The sequence below is a fragment of the Entelurus aequoreus genome, linkage group LG03, assembly GCF_033978785.1.
Source record: "Entelurus aequoreus isolate RoL-2023_Sb linkage group LG03, RoL_Eaeq_v1.1, whole genome shotgun sequence".
Taxonomy (NCBI): Eukaryota; Metazoa; Chordata; class Actinopteri; order Syngnathiformes; family Syngnathidae; genus Entelurus; species Entelurus aequoreus.
Genome location: NC_084733.1, coordinates 89,022,148 through 89,046,247, shown reverse-complemented (window position 1 = coordinate 89,046,247; position 24,100 = coordinate 89,022,148). Strand labels below are relative to the sequence as shown.

The 24,100-nt window shown below is 26.9% G+C and overlaps 1 protein-coding gene and 1 long non-coding RNA gene across 2 annotated transcripts in view; one reads left to right on the top strand and one right to left on the bottom strand.

Annotated features, from left to right (window-relative positions):
• LOC133647060 (membrane-associated guanylate kinase, WW and PDZ domain-containing protein 2-like) overlaps positions 1-24,100 on the bottom strand; it is a 233,263-nt gene that overhangs the window by 22,003 nt on the left and 187,160 nt on the right. The window contains exons 12-13 of the mRNA XM_062043117.1: positions 9,788-9,819; positions 28-220 (exon numbers count right to left, since the gene is read on the bottom strand). Coding sequence (XP_061899101.1) covers positions 28-220; positions 9,788-9,819 — 225 coding nt within the window. The remainder of the gene's footprint in view (positions 1-27; positions 221-9,787; positions 9,820-24,100) is intronic.
• LOC133647061 (uncharacterized) lies at positions 85-24,100 on the top strand. The gene is made up of 3 exons (XR_009825423.1): positions 85-216; positions 13,129-13,203; positions 24,078-24,100. It is a non-coding gene; the product is annotated as an uncharacterized LOC133647061 (long non-coding RNA).

Below are 24,100 nucleotides of genomic sequence, written 5' to 3'. Positions count from 1 at the left end.
CGATGACGGGCCCACGTGAAAACTCACGTCGACTCTCGTAGATGGCCCTGGACTTCTCGTAAAGGTCGTAGGGGTCTGGCTTGTTGAGGTCGAACCCTTCGGTGGAGTCCGGCACGGAGGTGCGGTGCTGAGGCTGGTTGGGGAAGGGAGTGCCTGGAGGGAGGACTGGACCCGACATGTTGGCCTGGGGGCTTCCGTGTGGGTCCCACTGCTCTGGTAACTACACACACACACACACACACACACACACACACACACACACATACACACACATATACTGGTTATCATTCGGGATGGGGACCAAGCCTGGAATTCAATAACATTACCAGAATAAAAGAAAATAATATAATTGTTAAAAAAAAATAAAGTTTTTTCATATTAAAAGATTAAGTTATAAAACTACAAAAACAGACAGAAATAAATATTAAAAACACATATATTTAGTGAGAATTTTATTACGATATTACTACGAAAGAAATGTAATGTAAAATGTAAATGATAAAACAAATAAAAAATGTATAATATATATAATATTTATATATATATACAGTATATATAATAAAGTTATAATATTACAATAAAATGTTCTGGATCAAACACATCAATTTAATATGAGAATTGAGTACGTTATGATAAAATATTTACTTTTATAATCTTTTTAAAATATTATTAGATTACGTTTTAATGTTACAAAAATAGGTAGAAATCAGCATTAAAAAAAAAAATTATGTTTAAATATTTAAAAACATTTTTAGTAATCATTTTTATATTTTATTGAATAACATTATCAAAATAAAAGAAAATTATGAAATTGTTAAAACAAAATAAAGGAAATGATACAAATGTGGTGAATAAATGTTCATATAAGAATTGTAATCTTTTATTTTATAATCTTTTTTTTTTCCATATTAAAAGATTAAGTTATAAAACTACAAAAACAGACAGAAATAAATATTTAAAAAAATAGTTAAAAACACATATTTAGTTATAATTTTATTAGAATATTACTAAGAAAAAGAGAGTCCAAGAAAGTTGTAATATTATAAGAAAATGTTCCAGATATAACACATCAATTTAATATGAGAATTGAGTATGTTATGATAAAATATTTACTTTTATAATCTTAAAAAAAATATTATTAGATTACATTTTAATACTACAAAAATAGGTAGAAATAATCTTTTTTTTTTTTTTTAAACAATCATTTTTATTTGAATAACATTACCAGAATAAAAGAAAATAATGCCATTGCTAAAAAAAAATTCAGGAAATAAAGTTGCAATATTACCAGGAAATGTTAAAAATGTGGTGAATACACTTCATATGAGAATTGGGGCACATTATGATAACATTTTATTTTATATATTTTTCATATTAAAAGATTAAGTTATAAAACTACAAAAACAGACAGAAATAAATATTAAAAACACATATATTTAGTTAGAATTTTATTACAATATTACTAAGAAAGAGTAAAATGTAATTGATAAAACAAAACAAAAAGTTATATATATATATATATATATATATATATATATATATATATATATATATATATATATATATATATATATATATATATATATATATATATATATATATATATATATATATAAAATAAAGTTATAATATTACAATAAAATGTTCTAGATCTAACATCAATTTAATATGAGAATTGGGTATGCTATGATAAAATATTTACTTTTAAAATCTTTTTAAAATATTATTAGATTACGTTTTAATGTTACGAAAATAGGTAGAAATAAGCATAAAAAAATGTATGTTTAAATATTTAAAAACATTTTTAGTAATCATTTTTATATTTTATTGAATAACCTTATCAAAATAAAAGAAAATTATGAAATTGTTAAAACAAAATAAAGGAAATGATAAAAAATGTGGTGAATAAATGTTCATATAAGAATTGTGGCACATTATGATAACATATTTTATTTTATATTTTTTCCATATTAAAAGATTAAGTTATAAAACTGCAAAAACAGACAGAAATAAATATTTAAAAAAATAGTTAAAAACACATATTTAGTTATAATTTTATTAGAATATTACTAAGAAAAAGAGAGTCCAAGAAAGTTGCAATATTACCAGGAAATGTTAAAAATGTGGTGTATACACTTCATATGAGAATTGGGGCACATTATGATAACATATTTTATTTTATATTTTTTTCACATTAAAAGATTAAGTTATAAAACTACAAAAACAGACAGAAATAAATATTAAAAACACATATTTAGTTAGAATTTTATTACGATATTACTACGAAAGAGTAAAATGTAGTGTAAAATGCAATTGATAAAACAAAACAAAAAGTTATATATATATATATATATATATATATATATATATATATATATATATATATATGTATATATATATATATATATATATATATATATATATATATATATATATATATATATATATATATATAAAATAAAGTTATAATATTACAATAAAATGTTCTAGATCCAACATCAATTTAATATGAGAATTGGGTATGCTATGATAAAATATTTACTTTTAAAATATTTTTAAAATATTATTAGATTACGTTTTAATGTTACAAAAATAGGTAGAAATCAGCATAAAAAAAATTATGTTTAAATATTTAAAAGATTAAGTTATAAAACTACAAAAACAGACAGAATTAAATATTAAAAACACATATTTAGTTAGAATTTTATTACAATATTACTAAGAAAGAATAAAATGTAATGTAAAATGTAATTGATAAAACAAAACAAAAAGTTATATATATATATATATATATATATATATATATATATATATATATATATATATATATATATATATATATATATATATATATATATATATATATATATATATATATATATATATATATATAAAATAAAGTTATAATATTACAATAAAATGTTCTAGATCCAACATCAATTTAATATGAGAATTGGGTATGCTATGATAAAATATTTACTTTTAAAATATTTTTAAAATATTAGATTACGTTTTAATGTTACAAAAATAGGTAGAAATAAACATAAAAAATGTATGTTTAAATATTTAAAAACATTTTTAGTAATCATTTTTATATTTTATTGAATAACAATACCAAAATAAAGGAACATAATGTCATTGTTAAAACAAAATAAAGAAAATGATAAAAATGTGGTGAATAAATGTTCATATAAGAATTGTGGCACATTATGATAACATATTTTATTTTATATTTTTTCCATATTAAAAGATTAAGTTATACAAGTACAAAAACAGACAGAAATAAATATTTTAAAAAATAGTTAAAAACACATATTTAGTTATAATTGTATTAGAATATTACTAAGAAAAAGAGAGTCCAAGAAAGTTGTAATATTACAAGAAAATGTTCCAGATCTAACACATCAATTTAATATGAGAATTGAGCATGTTATGATAAAATATTTACTTTTATAATCTTAAAAAAAATATTATTAGATTACATTTTAATACTACAAAAATAGGTAGAAATAATCTTTTTTTTTTTTTTTTTTTTTTTTAAACAATCATTTTTATTTGAATAACATTACCAGAATAAAAGAAAATAATGCCATTGCTAAAACAAAATTAAGGAAATAAAGTTGCAATATTACCAGGAAATGTTAAAAATGTGGTGAATACACTTCATATGAGAATTGGGGCACATTATGATAACATATTTTATTTTATATTTTTTTCATATTAAAAGATTAAGTTATGAAACTACAAAAACGGACAGAAATAAATATTAAAAACACATATATTTAGTTAGAATTTTATTACAATATTACTAAGAAAGAGTCAAATGTAATTGATAAAACAAAACAAAAAGTTATATATATATATATTAAATATATATATATATATATATATATATATATATATATATATATATATATATATATATATATATATATATATATATATATATATATATAATAAAGTTATAATATTACAATAAAATGTTCTAGATCTAACATCAATTTAATATGAGAATTGAGTATGTTATGATAAAATATTTACTTTTATAATCTTTTTAAAATATTATTAGATTATGTTTTAATGTTACAAAAATAGGTAGAAATAAGCATAAAAAAATGTAAGTTTAAATATTTAAAAACATTTTTAGTGATCATTTTTATATTTTATTGAATAACATTACCAAAATAAAGGAAAATAATGTAATTGTTAAAACAAAATAAAGGAAATGATACAAATGTGGCGAATAAATGTTCATATAAGAATTGTGGCACATTATGATAACATATTTTATTTTATATTTTTTCCATATTAAAAGATTAAGTTATACAAGTACAAAAACAGACAGAAATAAATATTTAAAAAAATAGTTAAAAACACATATTTAGTTATAATTTTATTAGAATATCACCAAGAAAAAGAGAGTCCAAGAAAGTTGTAATATTACATGAAAATGTTCCAGATCTAACACATCAATTTAATATGAGAATTGAGCATGTTATGATAAAATATTTACTTTTATAATCTTAAAAAAAAATTATTAGATTACATTTTAATACTACAAAAATAGGTAGAAATAATCTTTTTTTTTTTTCTTTTTTTTTTAAAACAATCATTTTTATTTGAATAACATTACCAGAATAAAAGAAAATAATGTCATTGCTAAAAAAAATAAATAAGGAAATAAAGTTGCAATATTACCAGGAAATGTTAAAAATGTGGTGAATACACTTCATATGAGAATTGGGGCACATTATGATAACATATTTTATTTTATATTTTTTTCATATTAAAAGATTAAGTTATAAAACTACAAAAACAGACAGAAATAAATATTAAAAACACATATATTTAGTTAGAATTTTATTACAATATTACTAAGAAAGAGTAAAATGTAATTGATAAAACAAAACAAAAAGTTATATATATATATATATATATATATATATATATATATATATATATATATATATATATATATATATATATATATATATATATATATATATATATATATATTTTTTTTTTATTTTATTTTATTTTTTATAAAATAAAGTTATAATATTACAATAAAATGTTCTAGATCTTACATCAATTTAATATGAGAATTGGGTATGCTATGATAAAATATTTACTTTTAAAATCTTTTTAAAATATTATTAGATTACGTTTTAATGTTACGAAAATAGGTAGAAATAAGCATAAAAAAAAGTATGTTTAAATATTTAAAAACATTTTTAGTAATCATTTTTATATTTTATAGAATAACATTACCAAAATAAAGGAAAATAATGTAATTGTTAAAACAAAATAAAGAAAATGATAAAAATGTGGTGAATAAATGTTCATATAAGAATTGTGGCACATTATGATAACATATTTTATTTTATAATCTTTTTTTTCCATATTAAAAGATTAAGTTATAAAACTGCAAAAACAGACAGAAATAAATATTAAAACAAATAGTTAAAAACACATATTTAGTTATAATTTTATTAGAATATTACTAAGAAAAAGAGAGTTCAATTTATAAAATAAATAAAACATTTCAAGAAAGTTGTAATATTACAAGAAAATGTTCCAGATCTAACACATCAATTTAATATGAAAATTGAGTATGTTATGATAAAATATTTACTTTTATAACCTTTAAAAAAATATTATTAGATTACATTTTAATACTACAAAAATAGGTAGGAATAATCTTTCTTTTTTTTTTTTTTTTTTAAGACAATCATTTTTATTTGAATAACATTACCAGAATAAAAGAAAATAATGCCATTGGTAATAAAAAATTAAGGAAATAAAGTTGCATTATAGCCAGGAAATGTAATTTTATAAAAAAAAAAGTATAATCTTTTTTTTCATATTACAGTAAAAGTTATAAAACTACAAAAACAGACAGAAATAAGATATTAAAACAAATAGTTAAAAACATATTTAGTTATAATTGTATTAGAATATTACTAATAAGAAGAGAGTAAAATGTAATGAACACATGAAAAAGATCAATAATGTTGTAATATTACAAGAAAAAAAAATCTAAAATGAGGAGTTTTGAAGTAAAAGTCACAAAAGATGTTATCTTTCATGAATGCTTTCCTCTTTGCTGATTATTGATGAAACAATCTGCACAGATCCATGCACCATTACACCCCTAATGATCATCTCAACCTTTTATTGATCTTTTTGTCATCTAATATGTCCCTGGCCATTCCATTAGGTACACTCCTGTCCTTTTTATAATTCTAATACAAACTGCACAGGCACTAACAAACACAGACCGCTTTCCACAATGTCTTCGTCAGTGTGCAGGAAGTGATGCCCTTAAATAGTCACAGCTGTGGTCAATCGATTGATGTAATCAATCAAGAACAACTTCACAAATGAAAGTGCACAAATAATAGACAAAGTGGAAAATTGTACAAAATAAATCAAAGACTCAGTACAGTATCATAGGAAAATAAAGTAAAAAAAAAAAAAGGTAAAAAAAATAAAGTAATAAAAATGTGTGGACAACCATGATAATAAACTTTTATTATCATGGTTGTTCACACTTTTTTTTATTACATAAACTTTTATTATAATGGTTGTCCACACATTTATTTGTTTTTTTATAACTTTTTTTTAATAATATAAAATTGTATTATAATAGTTGTCCACACATTTTTTTTAATTACTTTTTTTTAATTACTTTATTTTTAGGAAAATAAAGTAAAAAAAAAAAAAAAAAAAAGTAAAAAAAATAAAGTAATAAAAATGTGTGGACAACCATGATAATAAACTTTTATTATCATGGTTGTCCAAACATTTTTTTATTACTTTTTTTTATTTCATAAACTTTTATTATAATGGTTGTCCACACATTTTTTTATTAATTTTTTTTAATTTCATAAACTTTTATTATAATGGTTGTCCACACATTTATTTGTTTTTTTATTACTTTTTTTAATAATATAAACATGTATTATAATGGTTGTCCACACATTTATTTGTTTTTTTACAACTTTTTTTTAATAATATAAAATTGTATTATAATGGTTGTCCACACATTTTTTTAAATTACTTTTTTTTAATTACTCTATTTTTAGGAAAATTAAGTTAACATTTTTTTTAAAAATAAAGTAATAAAAATGTGTGGACGACCATGATAATAAACTTTTATTATCATGGTTGTCCACACATTTTTTTATTACTTTTTTTTTTATTTCATAAACTTTTATTATAATGGTTGTCCACACATTTATTTGTTTTTTTTATTACTTTTTTTTAATAATATAAAATTGTATTATAATGGTTGTCCACACTTCTTTTTTTTTAATAACTTTTTTTTTAATAACTTTTTTTTATAATATAAACTTTTATTATAATGGTTGTCCAACACATTTTTTTTAAATTACTTTTTTTTAATTACTTTTTTTTTTAGGAAAATAAAGTAAAAAAATAAATAAATAAAATAAATAAATAAAGTAATGAAAATGTGTGGACAACCATTATAATAATCTTTTATTATAATGGTTGGCCACACATTTTTTTGTTTTTTAATACTTTTTTAAAATAATATAACATTTTATTATAATGGTTGTCCACACCTTTTTTTTTTTAATTACTTTTTTTTTATAACTTTTTTTTTTTGGAAAATAAAGTTCTAAAAAAGAAGAAGAAAAAAAAGTAATACAAAAATAAACCAAAAAAAGTTATAAAAAAAATGTTATAAGAATTTTAAAAAAATGTGTAGACAACCATTATAATAAATGTTTATTATAATGGTTGTCCACACATTTTTTTTAATTACTTTTTTTAAATTACTTTATTTTTAGGAATATAAAGTTAAAAAAAATAAAATAATTACAAAAAATAAAGTAATAAAAATGTGTGGACAACCATGATAATAAACGTTTATTATCATGGTTGTCCACACATTTTTTTTATTACTTTTTTTTTATTTCATAAACTTTTATTATAATGGTTGTCCACACATTTATTTGTTTTTTTATTACTTTTTTTTAATAATATAAAATTGTATTATAATGGTTGTCCACACTTCTTTTTTTTTTTAATAACTCTTTTTTTTTATAACTTTTTTTTATAATATAAACTTTTATTATAATGGTTGTCCAACACATTTTTTTTTAATTACTTTTTTTTAATTACTTTTTTTTTTGGAAAATAAATTAAAAAAATAAATAAATAAAGTAATGAAAATGTGTGGACAACCATTATTATAATCTTTTATTATAATGGTTGTCCACACATTTTTTTGTTTTTTAATACTTTTTTAAAATAATATAACATTTTATTATAATGGTTGTCCACACCTTTTTTTTTTTAATTACTTTTTTTTTATAACTTTTTTTTTTTGGAAAATAAAGTTCTGAAAAAAAGAAGAAAAAAAAGTGATACAAAAATAAACAAAAAAAAGTTATAAGAATTTAAAAAAAATGTGTGGACAACCATTATAATAAAGGATTATTATAATGGTTGTCCACACATTTTTTTATTACTTTTTTTTAATAATATAAACTTTTATTATAATGGTTGTCCACACATTTTTTTGTTTTTTTATTACTTTTATTTAATAATGTAGTCTTTTATTATAATGGTTGTCCACACATTTTTTATTATAACTTTTTTTTATAATATAAAGTTTTATTATAATGGTTGTCCCCACATTTTTTTGTTTTTTTTATTACTTTTTTTTTTTAGGAAAATAAAGTAATAAATAAGAAAAATTAAAAAAAGTAATACAAAAATAAACAAAACAAAAGTAATAAAAAAAATTAAAAAATGTGTGTACAACCATTATAATACAAGTGTATTATAATGGTTCAACTCTTATAATACACTTGTATTATAATGGTACAACCATTATAATACAAGTGTATTATAAGTGTACAAGTGTATTATAATGGTTGTCCACACATTTTTTAATTACTTTTTTTTGTAACTTTTTTTTGGTTTATTTTTTTATTACTTTATTTTAAAAAAAATGTATTACTTTATTTTCCTATGATACTGTACTTAGTCTTTGATTTATTTTGTACAATTTTCCATTCTGTCTATTATTTGTGCACTTTCATTTTTGAAGATGTTCTTAATTGATTACATCAAATGATTGACCACAGCTGTGACTATTTAAGGGCATCACTTCCTGTTAAAAACTGCACACTGACCAAGACATTGTGGAAAGCGGTCTGTGTTTGTAGCGCCTGTGTAGTTTATAAGAAAATGATAAGAAGGACACGAGTGTTTCTTTTCTTTAAGTACACTGTTTACCGTGCACCTCTTTATTAAGTTTTTTTTTTTGGAGAGTGCGTGTTTTTCCTGTATTTTGTACCATTCCATTAGGTACCCCTAACGCAGATTTGTACAAAATATGACCAAAAACATGACATATAAATATTGCATAGTAACATTTGTGATGAAGAAAGCACCGAGATGATGGATTGTTGGTCAAAGGAGCTAAGAAAGTGAGGAAAGTGCAAAGAAGCGAGACAAGACAGGCGTCCGAGATGATGGATGATTGCCACAAAAAGAATAATGTTACCCTTTGAATGTGTCTTCGATATTTAGCAAACTCACTCAATTATGCGGCAAAGACAGCAGCAGATGATGAATGGAATCAATAAACGCTAAGGAGACATTCATCATGGAGGAATGTTCTCTTACAGCCATTAGGAAAGAAGAGCTGGCAAATACAATCTGAAAATATGCTTATTTTATGATTGTACATTCTGATACTGTGTATAGTTACTAGCTAAACAAAGATATTAAAACGTTGTCATCATACCTGTTTGGAGGCCTTCCACGGAGAGATGTGACCTGAGCGGGAAAGACACATCGTTACGGACAATTCTCACATTTTTTAGGAGAAAAAACTTCTATGGAAAAACATTTTTATCTTGGAGAAAACCCTCTTAATTCTATGATGAATAAAATGTTGAATATTGAGTATAAAATCAGAATATAAACAACTAAAGTACAAATATATTTTTTATTGTGTGTGAATAAAGTTGTAATAATATGAGAAAATCCTTTAAACTGAGAAATAACAAGTGATTTTATGACTTTAAAAAATTATTTTATGGGTATAACTTCATATTAGAAGATGATTTTAGGAGGAAAAATGTGTAAGGAAAAACATTTTTATCTTAGAGAAACCCCTCTTAATTCTATGATAAATAAATGTTGAATATTGAGTATAAAATCAGAATATAAACAACTAAAGTACAAATAAAATGTTTTATTTTGTGTGAATAAAGTTGTAATAATATGAGAAAATCCTTTAGACTGAGAAAAACAAAGTGATTTTATGACTTAAAAAAATTATTTTATGGGTATAACTTCATATTAGAAGATGATTTTAGGAGGAAAAACTTGTAAGGAAAAACATTTTTATCTTAGAAAAACCCCTCTTAATTCTATTATAAATAAAATGTTGAATATTGAGTATAAAATCAGAATATAAACCACTAAAGTACAAAAAAAATGTTTTATTGTGTGTGAATAAAGTTGTAATAATACGAGAAAATCCTTTAGACTGAGAAAAACAAAGTGATTTTATGATTTAAAAAAATAATTTTATGGGTATAACTTCATATTAGAAGAGGATTTTAGGAGGAAAAATGTGTAAGGAAAAACATTTTTATCTTAGAAAAAACCCTCTTAATTCCATGATGAATAAAATGTTGAATATTGAGTATAAAATCAGAATATAAACAACTAAAGTACAAATAATTTTTTTTATTGTGTGTGAATAAAGTTGTAATAATATAAGAAAAACCGTTAAACTGAGAAAAAACAAGTGATTTTATGACTTTAAAAAATTATTTTATGGGTATAACTTCATATTAGAAGATGATTTTAGGAGGAAAAATGTGTAAGGAAAAACATTTTTATCTTAGAAAAACCCCTCTTATTTCTATGATAAATAAAATGTTGAATATTGAGTATAAAATCAGAATATAAACCACTAAAGTACAAAAAAAATGTTTTATTGTGTGTGAATAAAGTTGTAATAATACTAGAAAATCCTTTAGACTGAGAAAAATCAAGTGATTTCAAAAATATATTTTATGGGTACAACTTCAAAATCATCAGAAGATGATTTTAGGAGGAAAAACTTGTAAGGAAAAACATTTTTATCTTAGAAAAAACCCTCTTAATTCTATGATAAATACAATGTTGAATATTGAGTATAAAATCAGAATATAAACAACTAAAGTACAAATAATTTTTTTTATTGTGTTTGAATAAAGTTGTAATAATATGAGAAAATCCTTTAAACTGAGAAAAAACAAGTGATTTTATGACTTCAAAAAATTATTTTATGGGTATAACTTCATATTAGAAGAGCATTTTAGGAGGAAAAATTTGTAAAGAAAAACATTTTTATCTTAGAAAAACCCCTCTTAATTCTATGATAAATAAAATGTTGAATAATGAGTATAAAATCAGAATATAAACAACTAAAGTACAAAAAAAACGTTTAATTGTGTGTGAATAAAGTTGTAATAATATGACAAAATGCTTTAGACTGAGGAAAAAAAAGTGATTTTATAAAAATAATTTTATAGGTATAACTTCATATTAGAAGAAGATTTTAGGAGGAAAAACTTGTAAGGAAAAACATTTTTATCTTAGGAAAAACCCTCTTAATTCTATGATAAATAAAATGTTGAATAATGAGTATAACATCAGAATATAAACCACTAAAGTACAAATAAAATGTTTTATTGTGTGTGAATAAAGTTGTAATATTACGAGAAAATCCTTTAGACTGAGAAAAAAAAGTGATTTTATGATTTAAATTTTTTTTATGGGTATAACTTCATATTAGAAGGGGATTTTACGAGGAACAATTTGTAAGATAAAACATCTTTATCTTAGAAAAAACCCTCTTAATTCTATGATGAATAAAATGTTGAATATTGAGTATAAAATCAGAATATAAACAACTAAAGTACAAATAAAATGTTTAATTGTGTGTGAATAAAGTTGTAATAATACCTTTAAACTGAGAAAAAAAGTGATTTTATGACTTTAAAAAAAATAATTTTATGGGTATAACTTCATATTAGAAGAAGATTTTAGGAGGAAAAACTTGTAAGGAAAACATTTTTTATTTTAGAAAAAAACCTCTTAATTCTATGATAAATAAAATGTTGAATATTGAGTATAAAATCAGAATATAAACAACTAAAGTACAAATAAAATGTTTTATTGTGTGTGAATAAAGTTGTAATAATATGAGAAAATCCTTTAGACTGAGACAAACAAAGTGATTTTATGATTGAAAAAAAATAATTTTATGGGTATAACTTCATATTAGAAGAGGATTTTAAGAGGAAAAATTTGTAAGGAAAAACATTTTTATCTTTGGAAAAAACTCTTAATTCTATGATAAATAAAATGTTGAATATTGAGTATAAAATCAGAATATAAACAACTAAAGTACAACTAAAATGTTTTATTGTGTGTGAATAAAGTTGTAACAATATGAGAAAATCCTTTAGACTAAGAAAAACCAAGTAATTTTATGATTTAAAAAAATAATTTTATGGGTATAACTTCATATTAGAAGAAGATTTTAGGAGGAAAAACTTGTAAGGAAAAAACTTTTTATCTTAGAAAAAACCCTCTTAATTCTATGATAAATAAAATGTTGAATAATGAGTATAAAATCAGAATATAAACCACTAAAGTACAAATAAAATGTTTTATTGTGTGTGAATAAAGTTGTAATAATATGAGAAAATCCTATCTCCTCAGATATAGGATTTTGTATACTTTAAGTATGTATACTTTTGACCCAGCACATTTTCAGTAGACCCATAATAAATTCATAAAAGAAGCAAACTTCATGAATGTTTTTTGTGACCAACAAGTATGTGCTCCAATCACTACATCACAACAAAATAAGAGTTGTAGAAATGATTGGAAACTCAAGACAGCCATGACATCATGTTCTTTACAAGTGTATGTCAACCTTTCACCACCACTGTATATGTGTGTATATATATATAAATATATATATATATACATACATATATATAGTATATATATGTCAGACGTGCATGTTATGTTATGTTGTGTTATGTTGTGTTGTGTTTATGTTGTGTGACTTGGCAGTCATCCTGGTGACTCTCCCTCTCACACCTGGACTTGGCAGACATGTTCAACACTGGAAGAACGCCCGCCATGGAGGTGAGAGACACATGCAGGGAAGGTCTGACACACACACACACACAAACACACACACACACACACACACAAACAAACACACAAACACACACACACACACACACACACACACACACACACACACACACACACACACACTACAATATTCCACTAATGCACCACTCTGTGACATGTTCCTTATCATAGTCACATCAGTGTTTCCCACACATTCATTTATTTGTGGCGGCCCGCCACGAAAGAATTACGTCCGCCACAAATTAAAAAAATAAAATAAAATTAAATAATAATAATATATATATATATTTTTTTTTTTGTCCTGTCCATCTTCTCAGGCAAATCATATAGTTGATGTAGATGCCCATATAGGCTGTTCACATTTACTTTACAAAAGAGAAGTGTAGGATACTTCTCTTGTTGCCTTATTTGTATTTGACCACTACTGTTTTCTGTTTATTTGTTACTGACTGTGGCAGGACACCTCTGCCTCTGTTTCACTTTATGTTGCTGGTAAATAATATGGTTGTTGTAGTAGGCTAAAGTTAAATTATTTAGTATGCACTAATTAAAGGGGCAGAGCTTTAAGAAACATTTTAGCTTTTATATTTTTATAAGATATATTTTTTGTAAGAACCACAATTAATAAATATATTTCAGTGAATAACTTATTGTTCAAATCTGTATATAAATATGTACATAAAGTGTTGTAATTATATTGTAAAATGGATGGATGGACGTTTAAAACAAAACTGTTATTATTAATTAGTAAGTATACATTTTTGGAGCCTTTTTAGAGAAAATCATATCATTGTAGTAAATGATGCAAATTACTCGATGATGTCATGGTGACCACACCCATAGCCACGCCCCCACCGCCACAGGTATCTCGGCAGTTTATGGGAAACACTGCACAAAGTGTGTAGCTGCAGTGTCACAAAGTGTGTAGTTGCAGTGTCATGCAGCAAAGTCCAACAACACAATCCTCTCAATGATGTTGACAAAGATGTCTTCGTTGTGTGTTTGATGCTGACTGCCTACACACACTTTTGTGTGTCATTGCTGCAATCAGGATGACTTTGCTCCTCTAATAATTCAGTGAAATGTGCGCCTCCTTCACCACTAATTAAATACTTCACCACTAATTAAAGACAGAAGAGTGCAAATCTTCTTTAATGTTCCGGAATGACACGCATCTGCAAGACAATGATGACTAAATTGCATTTTGTCGTGTGCAACAACCCAAAAGTGCTCTAACAACACAAAGGACTTGTGGATTTCCATTCATGACAAGTGTGTGTGTGTGTGTGTGCGTGTGTGTGTTCTTGTATTTCGACCCTTCTTGAGACATCAACAAGGAAAAGTAGCTTCCATATACCGCAATCATGGTCCCAATACAGAAAAACCATTGCATCTAATAGAGAGCCAAATACTAGAGTCCGTGAACATTGCTCCAAAGTCAGGATTTTTAGTTGTTGATTTAATGTGCATACAAAAGTAAACATTGACAGCTGCAAAGGCAGCAATATATGATAAAAGAAGACGGCAGCTATGTGACCATAGGATGAACAAATACACTACGCTACTAAGACTATAGTGGCCATTAACAGCTGGGTTGTCCAAAGTGCGGCACAGGGGCCATCTGCGGTCCCTGACTCCTTTGTCATCGGCCTTAAGCACGTTACAAAAAATAAAAAATAGAGATTTCATTTGCACCCCCTGGTGGTGAAATCTATCAAAATGAGGGTGGTGCCAAAAAGGAGGGATTTTTCACATTGACTGTGTGTCGCTTTTAAAAGCGCTCCCCCCTCTGGTCAACATATGAAATAACAAGTGTGTGTAAGAAATTGAAATGCGCCCCATTTGGCCAAAATCTTTATTTTTTTAAATAAATAAATAAATATGTATATAGAGACATACTGTAATAACTTGAAGTAAATAATGAAGATTAAATAAAAATTAAAAAAAAAAAAAAATTTACTAACTAAAAGCAGTCTTTTTCTCACAATGTTTCGATTTTTTTCTTATAAAATTGGGAACAATTTCTCATGTTCTTTCTGTTTCTGTAATGATGCTATATTGCACTCTTGTAAAATTATTACTTTTTAATGCAAAAAGGTGACATTTGTCATATAAAATTCTGACTTTTATCACAATATCGCCAATTTTTTTTGTTGTTCTTGCAAAATAGTGAATTTTTTGGAGTAAAATTATGACTTTTGTCGTAATTTTGCTAAGCAAAATTCAGATTATTATTATAATGTTGCGGAAATTTTAAAGTTTTCTTATAAAATTGTGACTTTTGTCGAGTAAAATTACAACTCTTTTCATAAAATTGCCCAAATGTTAAGCTTTTCTTGTAAAATTGCGACTGTTATTGAGTAAAATTCCAACTTTTATCATAATATTGCCAATTTTTTGGGTTGTTCTTGCAAAATAGTGAATTTTTTGGAGTAAAATTATGACTTTTGTCATAATTTTGCTAAGCAAAATTCAGATTATTATTATAATGTTGCGGAAATTTTAAAGTTTTCTTATAAAATTGTGACTTTTGTCGAGTAAAATGACGACTCTTTTCACAAAATTGCCCAAATGTTAAGCTTTTCTTGTAAAATTGCGACTGTTGAGTAAAATTCCAACTTTTATCATAATATTGCACAAATGTTCAGTTTTTCTTGCAAAATTTTGACTTGCGTTGAGTAAAATGCCGACTTTTACTATAATACTGCCAACATTCTACGTTTTTCTTGTGAAATTGTGACCTTTTTCTTGTGAAATTCCAACTCCTTTTTCACAACAAGCTTTTTTATATGTGCATAGTATGTATATATTATTAATGTTGTAAATACACATCTTTATATATCTAGAAAGGCTGGTCCTAAAGAGGGAGGCATTATTCTCAGGTCTCAAGAAGGTAACACATACAAGAATGTGTGTGTGTGTGTGTGTGTGTTCTTGTATTTCTACCCTTCTTGAGACATCAAGAAGGAAAAGTATCTTCCATATGAGGAGGTGTGAACAAGTGAGGACATAAATCATGGTCCCAATAACATTGCATCTAATAGACAATGTCTCATTTGCACCCCCTGGTGGTGAAATCTATCAAAATGAGGGTGGTCCCAAAAAGGAGGGATTTTTCACATTGACTGTGTGTCGCTTTTAAAAGTGCTCCCCTCTGGTCAACATATGAAATAACAAGTGTGCGTAAGAAATTTAAATGCACCCCCTTTGGCCAAAATTAATTAAAAAAAAATTGAAAAATAAATATGTATATAGAGACATACTGTAATAACTTGAAGTAAATAATGAATATTAAAAAACTATTACAAAAAATAAAATAAACTAACTAATAGCAGTCTTTTTCTCACAATGTGTCGATTTTTTTCTTATAAAATTAGGAACAATTCCTCATATTCTTTCTGTTTCTGTAATATTGCAATGTTTCTCGTCAAATTATGACTTTTATGTTAAATTATTACTTTTTAATGCAAAATGGTGACATTTTGTCATATAAAATTCTGACTTTTATCACAATATTGCCAATTTTTTGGTTGTTCTTGAAAAATAGTGAATTTTTTTGAGTAAAATTATGACTTTTGTCATCATTTTGCGAAGCAAAATTCAGATTATTATTATAACGTTGCGGAAATGTTAAAGTTTTCTTATAAAATTGTGACTTTTGTCGAGTAAAATTACGACTCTTTTCATAAACTTGCCCAAATTTTAAGCTTTTCTTGTAAAATTGCGACTGTCATTGAGTACAATTCCAACTTTTATCATAACATTGCACAAATGTTCAGTTTTTCTTGCAAAAATCTGACTTGCGTTGAGTAAAACGACGACTTTTATTATAATACTGCCAACATTCTACGTTTTTCTTGTGAAATTGTGACCTTTTTCTTGTGAAATTCCAACTCTTTTTTTCCACAACAAGCTTTTTTATATGTGCATAGTATGTATATATTATTAATGTTGTAAATACACATCTTTATATATCTAGAAAGGCTGGTCCTAAAGAGGGAGGCATTATTCTCAGGTCTCAAGAAGGTAACAAATACAACAATGTGTGTGCGTGCGTGCGTGCGTGCGTGCGTGCGTGCGTGTGTGTGTGTGTGAAAGTGCTCCCCCTCTGGTCAACATATGAAATAACAAGTGTGTGTAAGAAATTGAAATGCGCCCCCTTTGGCCAAAATTAATTTAAATAAATAAATAAATATGTATATGGAGACATACTTTAATAACTTGAGGTAAATAATGAATATGAAAAAACAATTACAAAAAATTTAAAAAACTAACTAAAAGCAGTCTTATTTTCACAATGTGTCGATTTCTTTCTTATAAAATTGGGAACAATTTCTCATATTCTTTCTGTTTCTGTAATATTGCAATATTTCTCGTAAAATTATGACTTTTATGTAAAATTAGTACTTTTTAATGCAAAACGGTGACATTTGTCATATAAAATTCTGACTTTTATCACAATATTGCCAATGTTTTTTTTGTTGTTCTTGTAAAATAGTGAATATTTTTGAGTAAAATTATGACTTTAGTCATAATTTTGCTAAGCAAAATTCAGATTATTATTATAACATTGCCATTCTTATAAAATTGTGACTTTTGTCGAGTAAAATTACGACTCTTTTCATAAAATTGCCCAAATTTTAAGCTTTTCTTGTAAAATTGCGACTGTTATTGAGTAAAATTCCAACTTTAATCATAATATTGCACAAATGTGCAGTTTTTATTGTAAAATTGCAACTTGCGTTGAGTAAAATGACGACTTTTATTATAATACTGCCAACAAAAGTCACAATTTTATAAGAAAACTTTAAAATTTTGGCAATATTATAATAATAATCGGAATTTTACTTGGCAAAATTATGACAAAAGTCATAATTTTACTCAAAAAAATTCACTATTTTACAAGAACAACCAAAAAATTGGCAATATAGTGATAAAAGTCATAATTTTATATGACAAATGTCACCATTTTGCATTAAAAAGTAATAATTTTACATAGAAAAAGTCATAATTTTACAAGAAAATATTGCAATATTACAGAAACAGAAAGAATATGAGAAATTGTTCCCAATTTTATAAGAAAAAAATCGACACTGTGAGAAAAAGAATGCTTTTAGTTAGGTTTTTATTTTTTGTAATTGGTTTTTAATCTTCATTATTTACTTCAAGTGATCAAGGGTGATGGGTCAAATGCAGAAAATAATTTCGCCACACCTCGTGTGTGTGTGACAATCATTGGTACTTTAACTTTAACTTTAAGTTACTACAGTATGTCTCTATATACATATTTATTTATTTTAAAATAATAATAATTTTGGCCAATGCGGGCGCATTTCAATTTCTTACACACACTTGTTATTTCATATGTTGACCAGAGGGGGAGCACTTTTAAAAGCGACACACGGTCAATTTGAAAAATCCCTCCCTTTTGGGACCACCCTCATTTTGATAGATGTCACCACCAGGGGGTGCAAAGGAGACATTGTCTATTAGATGCAATGTTATTGGGACCATGATTTATGTCCTCACTTGTTCACACCTCCTCATATGGAAGATACTTTTCCTTGTTGATGTCTCAAGACACACACATTCACATTCTTGTAATTGTTACCTTGTAAAGAATAATGCCTCCTTCTTTAAGACCAGCCTTTCTAGATATATAAAGATGTGTATTTACAACATTAATAATATATACATACTATGCAAATATAAAAAAGCTTGTTGTGAAAAATTTGTTGGAATTTCACAAGAAAAAGGTCACAATTTCACAAGAAAAACTTAGAATGTTGGCAGTATTATAATAAAAGTCGTCATAATTTTCTTCATAACATTGCACAAATGTTCAGTTTTTCTTGTAAAATTGCGACTTGCGCTGAGTAAAATGACGACTTTTATTATAATACTGACAACATTCTAAGTTTTTCTTGTGAAATTCCAACAAATTTTACACAACAAGATTTTTTATATGTGCATAGTATGTATATATTATTAATGTTGTAAATACACATCTTTATATATCTAGAAAGGCTGGTCCTAAAGAGGGAGGCATTATTCTCAGGTCTCCAGAAGGTAACAAATACAAGAATGTGTGTGTTGGCAGCACAGGGCAGGTAGTCGAGGCAAATTCCAACCTTGTGACCGCCGCAAATGTGGGAGAAAATGCGAGTGCAACTCCTCGAGTGCTCCCAGGTGGCCACCCTCAGAGTCTCCGCTGCTACTTTAGTGCGCTTTGTGGACTCCAAAAGACGGCATCATCGCGCTTGAATGTTTGCGGGAACACAAAAGGCGGCAAAGAGCGGCTCGTTACGAGTCAGGTGACAGGTGTGCAGGAAGGAGACCAGACAGAGAAAAGTGCAGGAAGTATTTTGCAGTCAAACATTCTCATGATACAAACATTCATCATAAAGATGGTGACGCTTAAAAGACGACAACGTTGCACTATTGAGGCTTGCTTTGAGGTGAAGAAACGTGCAGGAAGGTCAAAATATTGGACACAAAAGTGTCCAATATTCATAGAAACGTAATATTATTACCGTATTTTCCGGACCACTGCCGATGAATGGTCTATTTTCGATCTTTTTTCATATATAAGGCGCACCTTATATATGAAAAGCCGCATTAAAGGAGTCATATTATTATTATTTTTTTTGTAAATGTAAAATACTTCTGTTATGATCCGAGGCCCGGATCAGAGTCTGGTTACGTTGTCTAGTCACTTGTGTTTTCTGTTAATTTTGGACTCCTTTAGTTCCTGTTAGTGCAACTCTGAGTTTGTTACCATGGCTACTTATTATTTGCACCTGCCTCTTGTGTTCGGGACGCTCACCTGTTGCTCATCAAGAGACATTATTTAAGCTGTTTTTTTAAGATTAAATCATGTTCCTACCTGCAAGTCTTGTCCGGAGTCGTCCGTTTGCATCCTGGGAGAACGAACCTCGCAAACAACATGCGACCAAACCGTAACAACTTCCTTGTGGTCTACATCAGTGGTCCCCAACCACCGGGCCGTGGCCCGGTACCAGTCCGCGGACCGATTGGTAACGGGCCGCACAAGAAATTAAAAAAAAATTTTTTTAAATTTTTTTTTTATGAAATCAACATAAAAAACACAATATATACATTATATATCAATACAGTCTGCAGGGATACAGTCTGTAAGCACACATGATTGTATTTATTTATGTAAAAAAAAATAAAAAAATAAAAAAATTTTTTTTTTAATTTCTTGTGCGGCCGGGTACCGGTCCGCGGACCGATTGGTAACGGGCCGCACAAGAAATAATTTTTTTTTATTTTTTTTATGAAATCAACATAAAAAACACAATATATAGATTATGTATCAATATAGATCAATACAGTCTGCAGGGATACAGTCTGTAAGCACACATGATTGTATTTATTTATGTAAAAAAAATATATATATATTTTTTTTAAAATACACCCACCCCCCTTAGCTCCCCCCCCACAAATTTTCAAGCTACAAAAAGGTTGGGGACCACTGGTCTACATAACATGTAATGGTAGTTCTTTGGTCAAAATGTTGCATGGATGATGTTTTACACATCATCTTCAAGTCGCTTCAGGACGCTCCGTTTTGTGGGCGGGTCTTATTTACGTGGCTCACCTTCGACAGCGTCTTCTCCCCGCCATCTTTGTTGTAGCGGTGTAGCGTGCAAGGACGGGAGTGGAAGAAGTGTCAAAAGACGGCGCTAACTGTTTTAATGACATTCAGACTTTACTTCCATCAATAACGGAGCAGCATTTCCTCATCCGGAAACAACAACAACACCCGAAATGTGTCCCGTGAAAAACCGTCCGACCGGAACGCTCTAATAACAAAAGTTCCTTGGGTGAATAATGTAAACTCACCACACCGGTATGTTTTAGCGCTTTCATGGCGAGTTTACTGACAGATATAAGTAGGGATGATGTTCGAAACCGGTTCTCCCGGTTGTTCGATAAGAAAAGAACCGATTCCATGGACTCGAATCCCTTTTTGAGAACCGGTTCCCGTTATCAAGGCCACTATAGTAAAGAAAAAGAGTTGGTTCTTTATTCGAATCCCTGGGAACGAATCCCGTCCCACAGGAAATGCCCTGTGGGACGGCAATGTTATGCCCATTTGATTGTAGACTCTTACTGACACCTTGTGGCGATATGAAAATACTATGCGTCATTAGTTTGGGCACTTCCGGGTTGACGATGTTAGTTCAGTTCATGAGACAATTGAGAAGTAGACAAGTTGCGTTAGCTCTTACGAGCCTTGGAAAAGATAAGTCTGTAAGTAAACTGTTTAACTTGTTTATGTAACTCAATATTAAAGTGGAAAGTGGTTACATTTGATACTAAGATGTTTATTGAAAAATGATTTTTGTGCACTGTTTCAATGGATGTTTTGAGGACTTAAAATGGCTGCCAGTCGTGTATTTCCACCATCGAAATAGTTTCAACACTCAGAAGTATTTGTTTGATGATAGTACTGTATATTTGTGTGAAGCTAATATTTACATATTGTGTATTACATTTCAGTATGTTAATTGAATCACATAGCTTATACATTTGTCATTGTGTGTATTTCAGTTAAAAAAAACAAAAAAACAGTCCAGCGCAAGACAAAAGTAAACATAGGAAAAGACAAAGCAAGATCAACAACAATAAAGAGCCTAAATGGATTAATCTGCTTTGGAACTTTATTAGACGTCTTAGATTGTTTGTTAGCTGTCTGCCTGTGTGTGTAGTTAGTATGTTCCAATAGCAGCAGAAGTGCACTTTTTGGAGAGCTGTACTATTTTCAGTTTTGTGCCCGAGGGACTGATTTTATTTAACACTGTATTATTATTTATACACCTATAGTGATCACAGAGACAGGTTGTTTTTGTGTTACTGTATATATTTGTTTTTCTGAAAAATCCCACTTAATATACATTGGGTAACAACAGTCAATATTTATTTATTTTATTTTTTTTAGGGCGGGGTAACAGTCAATATTTATTTATTTATTTTATTTCATTTTTTTCTTATAAAATAAAAGGGAGCTTTTGTTAAACCAAATATTGTGGGTTTTTTTCCATATACAACAACCTATCTGGATTCGATAAGAGAATCGATAATGGGCTCGAACTCGGTCATTTCTTATCAAACATCATCCCTAGATATAAGTAAGAACTTTACACTACTTTATATTAGAAATGGCAACAGCGGAGGATGAATGTCACATAACAAGAAGATAGAGGAAAAGAAGCTTATCGACTATGGCGTTCCACGGACTACAAAGGCGAATTCACGCAATTTTTCAGGACTTATGCAGATCCCAAATACAGATCAGCAGGTACCAGAAGATAAGAAAAGTTGCTTTTGCATAATATTGCGAAACAAAACGCCAGATAAAATGTCTTACCTTATACACACACCATAATAATACTCCGATGTTTAGTGCGCCTACAATCCGTCAAGCGGTGTGGCTTCCTAGCTTACCAAAGTCCTACTAAAACATTTTGATGGATTTTTGAGCGCCGTGTGTAATGTTCTATATTTTCAATGGAACATATAAAATGATGGTGTTGTTTACTTGAGTCATATTGCCATCATAGTGCAGTTTACACATAGCTCGTATGTGTGAATGTCATCTACTGGTCACACTTATCATTACAACATGTACCAAATGATTATATTCTGTTTTTATTTACCATTTACACAACTTCACTGGTTTCGGGGTGTTGTACAAAATATAATGCATGAGGTGTATCCAAAAAAACCTTTTATTGCTGAAATTCACTGCATATTTAAAGCGGCTTCTAAAAATAAAGTTGACCATAGTGTTCTATAATTTAGGTTACAGTATAAGGTAGCTCACTGGGTTTTAAAAATAAAAAAAAGACTTCTCCCTGAGCAGGAGGTAAATCCACCCAGCAACACCCATGCACAGGGTGAATAAAAAACAACGTTTCCTTCATAATTGAACATTTTGTCCGGTTTTTCCTCTTCTTTTCTTCACTTTGTGGACTAGAACTATAGATGTCAACATTGTGTACGCGCGGAAATATTCATTTATGATTGTTTATCTAAATATAACTATAGATGTCAACATTGTGTACGTGCGGAAATATTCATTTATGATAGTTTATCAAAATATAACTATAGATGTCAACATTGTGTACGTGCGGAAAGATTCATTTATGATTGTTTATCAAAATATAACTATAGATGTCAACATTGTGTACGTGCGGAAAGATTCATTTATGATTGTTTATCAAAATATAACTATAGATGTCAACATTGTGTACGTGCTGAAATATTCATTTATGATTGTTTGTCAAAATATAACTATAGATGTCAACATTGTGTACGTGCGGAAAGATTCATTTATGATTGTTTATCAAAATATAACTATAGATGTCAACATTGTGTACGTGCGGAAAGATTCATTTATGATTGTTTATCAAAATATAACTATAGATGTCAACATTGTGTACGTGCGGAAATATTCATTTATGATTGTTTATCAAAATATAACTATAGATGTCAACATTGTGTACGTGCGGAAAGATTCATTTATGATTGTTTATCAAAATATAACTGTAGATGTCAACATTGTGTACGTGCGGAAATATTCATTTATGATAGTTTATCATATATCATATTTAAACACATAAAATCATAGAAAATTAAAGATTATCACTTAAAATATCACATATTTTTTTTGTATATCTTAAAAATACAATTTATGACTTACAAAAAAATGTTGGTTTGATAGTAAATTTGGTTTTATTGGCTCCTTATCCTAAAAAATGAGGAATTATCATTTAAAAATATGAACATATTATGGAACTGACTTATCGATATGTTTCTCACTGTGACTTTAGACAACCCTACAAGTCTCTTATGA